Here is a 5,811-nt window from a genome sequence, read left to right on the forward strand (position 1 = left end):
TGTGTTAACTCTGTTGCTATATTTCTTCTTTTGTGTTACTCATCTGGGTTACTTGCGGTTTTTATTGTTTATTTAGTAACTAAACCACTATTTTTTGCCCCTAGGTTACCGAGGCATACTTTTAATTGTGTCTAAAAACACCATTAACATCGCTAAACTGCATTCATTACTTTAAAGAAGTCTTTTCGTTATCTGTAAGACATGAAACAGGTTTCTTTACCTCCAGCGCATGTATTGGAATTGAACATCGTTCCCATCCATTGAGATGACAAACAGAATCTACAACTCCAGCGCTGCCATAGATCATCAATCTATTCAAAAACTCTTCTTGAGTTAAACCAAAGAGAACTAAGGAGAGACCATGCTCTAAATAAAAGAATCAAACCATAATTAAAAATATATAAGCAAGTTGCTACACAGCAACATTTCTGTCTACTGCCTCTCTTCCAAAATAACAACGCAAAGCTGCAGTGGCTCCATTTGGATTTCACCTCAGCAAGAATGCATTAGAAATTAGCCAACAGCAGCCAGGCAGGCAGGAAAGAAGAGCACTAAAAAAAAAAAAAAAGGTTTTATCAGAAGGTTGCATCAGAACAATTACATAAAAAAACCCTCACCTGTCAGAAGTAGACATAATGGCACCTCTTCACTGCAATCCACATAAACACTATTTTTGCCAAAGTGGTAATACGTCACATCTTGCGACTCAAAATCCCAGAGAGCAAGAGTCAATCCTTTGTCATGTGTTAATACTACAAACACGGCTTTAACTCCAGTTACCAATTTACACTGCAGTTTCACCACTTCTTGTGGTGCTTCTATGGGAATTTGTTTCCATTGCTGTCTTGCATCGCTGAGGTTTGTACCATTGCTTTGTAATGGTTTGGAAGGGGTCCACACAACAGCCCGTGGAACAAAAGCCACCATCTTCTCAGAATTTTCACAGATTTCAGGATCATGATCTTCAAGATGGGTAAAAAACTGATACCAAGGTAAATTCAAGTCATTCACCAAATCTGGAGAACCTGGTCGTCTTCTCCTTACAATATCACATAGTGAGGATAAGTGTGCCTTCCAGGACCTGGGGTGAAGAAAGAAGTTACCTATAATACCAGGTATTACTCCAAGAACAATGCAGATAAATAAATTTTTAAAGTTTCCTCAGTTAAATAATATGCATTTTAAGCTTATAGATTCCATCCGGCTTCTTGCATTTTAACCTTAACATGTCCTGTTTTTTCCTATTTCAATACTGTTTGCAGCCAAGTTGAATGATCACAGCTGCATTAGCTGACAACGTCCATGAAGCTGAGCATTTTTAGCAGAAAATTCTCTTTTCCTCACAGAAAATGCCCCCATCAATTAAAAAAAAAGTAGAATGAAATTAATTCCAGAATTGAGTATTTATTACATTTACATCAAGTTATAATTAACATATTTTATTAGTATTAACACCTCTAATACTAAGGGTCACAACACAGTTAAAATGTTTTAATGAACACAAAATATTTTGGGAGTCCACGTGCAATCATCTGCGCTAAACATGAAACAAAAAGTAAAGTACTTGGAATACAAAAATCTGTTAATATTGGTTCAAACTAAAGGTAACACCCTAAACAGTAATTACTATTTGGAAGCTGTTCGATGACATATGTAAAGTTGTCTTGGCCCATTTCCTAACATCATCCTAACATTCAAAAGATTTAGAGCAGAACGAGCTGATTTTACTTGCCACAACTACAATTAAAAAAAAATCAGCAGTTTATTAATCAATGATCTAAAGGAGGCAAAAACCAGCCTGTTTTAGAAAGTATTTTCATCATGTACCTGTCTGTGCGGAAAGGCAATGACAAAAGCTCCATACTATAGTCAGAACTAGCAAGGTCATCCTCGTCAAGTCCTTCAGGAGGCTTCACCGGAAGATTTTCAGAATCTCTCTTACAGAGCAAATGCCCAGGGAACTGTCTGTAAAGAAATAAATATTAAATTTCGCCTCCCTCAGATGATTTAAGTTTTTTTTTAACTTCATGTTTAACTCCTCCAGGAGCTATCAGCAAAGCAGTTTCCTCTCAGATTAATAGCATTCACAAAAATGTATCCAGGTAAGCCATCAAAACCTAATGCTATTTCCTTTGAGGTGGACAACGCCTCTAAATTACAACCTAGTCCTAATTTATCAAGCAAAATCAGTAAAGCTGTATCACAATAGTTTAACAATCCCATACCCTACAGTATTTCTAAAAGGTGCTACCAACCACCACTGGCACTAATTGACAGCACATATCCTAATCTTCCTAGAAAAAATATAAAGTCCAATACAAAGTTTTTCTATTTGTTAAAGTGACAGAGCATAAATTGGAGCAAATAATAATGGGCAATCTTTAAACAAGTATGAAATTTCCAGTCTACCACAGAGCCAGAACTCAAAATAAAAAGCTAACAGCACCTCAACTATTACAGGACCAAGAGAAGGCACTTTTTAATGTTAGTTGTACTCACAACTTTAATTTAGGAATTCTACTGGAAATGTACCTGAAGTACATGTTTAGATCCACAGAGATGGCATAGTTGGAAGAACTGATGATCACAGCGACACTGAGATCACGTGACACTTTCACCGCAGTGAGTGGCGATGTGATGGTTGGACTCCTGCCCTCATCCGGCACGTGTCCCTGGCAGAGTGCTATGTTGACGTTTGCTAGATTTGCACCATCAAAAGAGTCAAATACATCTTTAAACAGCGTCAAAGAAAACACCAGGCCTCAGACTGTCCAATAAACAAGAAATTATATAGAAGGGGAAGACGGTGAATTTCTGTTAACTTTGTGCCCCAAGCCAATCTTTGCACAACAAAACATTTAGAATTGCTTGTTTTACAAGAGCATTCTAAGCTCAACTAGGATCAGAAGTGAATTGTGCTAGGTGCTGTACAAATACGCAACTTGTGCCATCTCAAGAGAGTTAATTTATACTTAGAAATTAACTGGGACAAATATGTATTGACAGTTACATAATTAGGAGGAAAAAGTAACCTGACTTTATTGCATTTTTTTACATACGTATCAGAAAAAATTGACAAAGAATAGGATAAAGTTGAGCACCTTGTGAAACAATCTGACAGGTTTGAACTCCTGTTCATTAGAACACACAAGACAGCTATCTGGTTTCCAAGCCGTGATTCCCTGCATATCCGTACATAATTTCTAAGGGATCTAATTAAGAAAGGCTAGTGACAGTAGACTTAAGCCTGTTATACACAGATCCATGTATCAGAACTGCTGAAAAACATTACTCCAGTGTGAAACAGATTTCCAGTGGCACGTTGAGAAACTACGTTTGGTACATGACTATGGCATTTTTTACTACATTAACTAGCACTTTGCTACACAACCCCTTCATTGAAAGCATCTTCAAAACAGACACTTGAATTTTCATTCAAGAAATTTCTGCTTAACCCTGAGAGAAAAGAAAAATGACTTTGTTCTTCCAGATCATTTACACTGAGAGCTAGTCTCTGTTGCAAAGGATACAAATCCAGCCAGAACTATCTAACAGAAACAGGATCCCCCTGCAGAAGTTCGTATCTGTTATTCTTTCCAAAACTTGCGGAGGCAAATCAAGGGTAAAGCAGTCGCATGTTTCCAAGGGCGAGTCTTTTCCAGGAAAGGTAAGATGCACAACAATAAACTTATTGAGCAGAAGTATGCACTTGTTGTTTTCAAAAGACAGTATCCTCAAAGAGAAAATTGAAGACAGACCTGTAAATTTAAAGATATTTTAGGATTATAGCAATCTGGTACTTTTGATTTGTAAAGCTATCTCAAGAAAATTACAGCTCAAATTCATTGCCTCTGCTACCATCTTAATAAAAGTTGGGATTGGGGGGGGGGGGGGTTTGTTTTGTTTTAAATTTTAAATGTTACTTTCTATGTCAGGAACACTAATTTTAGAACAGTTTCCTAAAACAGTGCAGGCTTTTTAAGTGGACAATACTATGAAGAATACAAAAAATCATCACAAAATAATATTTCAGTCAGCACTGAAAATAAAAACTACAATCTTTGGAAATAAAAATACTTTTAGCAAGGGAGACTGTTTAAGAACATGTAAAACATCAAAGGTCTAGGTCCTGCAAAGACTGTGCATTCTAATTGTACACTGTATTTGCTAAGCATAGAACAGAAGGTTAAACATGTAATTAGTCCTTGCAGGATTAGCGAGGAGCCCTATCTCTGTTTTCTTCCCATCAGTTCCAGTATTAAAGGGAAAATTTGAGATAGCAGGGTTGCATGAATACGTTTTATTAAAGTTTATTTTTAACTTTGTATCATCCAAACACCTCACCCTACAACAGTTTAATTCCCTCTAACAATGTCATCTTTGAATACAGAAACATCTCTCATTTTTCAAGTTCATTAATGCTGCTACTGATCACTTTAAATCGGTGTGGAAGTATTTGACAGTTCCCTAGTGTTCAGTCCTACTGCCTCAATTTGTTTCACCAGCTGAAGCAGAATTAGACCTTTAATAATTTCAAATATGGAATACACATTGAAATTTACTCACTAATGTTTTTAACTTCAAGCAGCTTTTTAAGTGTCTCTTCCTTACAACCGTGCAGGGAAATTGGGTTGTATTTTCCATCTTCTATAGTGAATTCATAGACAAACAGTTCATTACTTTTACTAAGAGCCAGTATTTTTATCTTGTCTGCTTGTAGATCATCATCTTCTGTATTCTCCCACATGAAGCTGAAGATACAACATTCAGTATGTTTATTGACCTTATTCTCTTTCCACATTTCATACATTGAACAGTTCTGGAAGTGTACTGATGATGGACAGCATAATTCTAATCTTTTGCAGTAAAGATTCTGCCGCCCCTCCCCAATACTAGAACATATTTCAACCCTAGCAGAGACTGCAACGCAAGACAGCACTTGAGGAATTCCTACTTCTCTTCCTCTCAAGAATACAGGGTTTTTCTATCCTTGTGTGTTTCCTTTAGTCATCCATGACACGTGCCACGTGAGTGATGCTCTGCTTCAGGACTTCTAGGAGGAAGAACACCAGCATTGCCAGCTAGGGAGAAGCAGAGCATATTGCCCGTTTCCATATGTTTTGTCTGCCCATTGCTCAGGCTGTGAGAAACTCTTCAGGTGCCTGTCTCCACGCCTGCTCTTGTATGGAGAGGTGAGCAGGCAGAGAGGAAACAGCTAGAAGGCCGCTTAGGATGGTGTAGAGTGAAACACGAGACTAGAGCACCGTAACAGTGTTGGTATTGCTTGACACTGCAGACATTTAGGATTGCAATGTGACTGTGGTTTTGACTCAGCATTAAAAGCTACTAAAGCAGATTAAAAACATCTTGTGATCGCTGAATGTCACACATCAGAGCTTGCCCCTGACCAGCAGACAAGGAAGTCAAGCAGTCAGGACACTATGAAATTTTAAGCCACCAACTTGACAAAACCAGACAAATTTTCTTTTTTTTTTTTTTATCTACTGCAATGAATACACCCACAACTAAACAAATAAGTAGATATAAACAAACGTCCCCGCCAGCAACGGGATTTTAAGTAGAGAGCATCCCATTTCATGGCAGGATTTGAAAGTCTCCCTCAGTCTCCTGCAGCTTTCAGGGCCTGCCCTTGTCTGTGCGGGACAGCTCCCTTTCGTGGAGCGCCCTCAGCCCCTGGGGCCCACCCGGCGCCCCTCACCAAAGCAGAGCGACGCCGGGGGACCCCTCCCGGCCTCCCCTTCCCCGGCTCGCCCCCCGCCACTTACTCAACCCAGGCTCCCGGGAGGACGC

At 38.6% G+C, this 5,811-nt stretch overlaps 1 protein-coding gene across 1 annotated transcript in view; it reads right to left on the reverse strand.

Annotated features, from left to right (window-relative positions):
• The window catches only part of SPG11 (spastic paraplegia 11 (autosomal recessive)), a 35,881-nt gene that overhangs the window by 29,885 nt on the left and 185 nt on the right, over nt 1-5,811 (reverse strand). The window contains 7 exon segments of the mRNA XM_009280394.2: nt 221-366; nt 618-1,081; nt 1,828-1,965; nt 2,533-2,731; nt 3,531-3,758; nt 4,567-4,751; nt 5,787-5,811. The exon segment at nt 5,787-5,811 is cut by the window's right edge and continues 7 nt beyond it. Coding sequence (XP_009278669.2) covers nt 221-366; nt 618-1,081; nt 1,828-1,965; nt 2,533-2,731; nt 3,531-3,758; nt 4,567-4,751; nt 5,787-5,811 — 1,385 coding nt within the window.

The sequence above is a fragment of the Aptenodytes forsteri genome, unplaced genomic scaffold, assembly GCF_000699145.1.
Source record: "Aptenodytes forsteri isolate BGI_AS27 unplaced genomic scaffold, ASM69914v1 Scaffold83, whole genome shotgun sequence".
Taxonomy (NCBI): Eukaryota; Metazoa; Chordata; class Aves; order Sphenisciformes; family Spheniscidae; genus Aptenodytes; species Aptenodytes forsteri.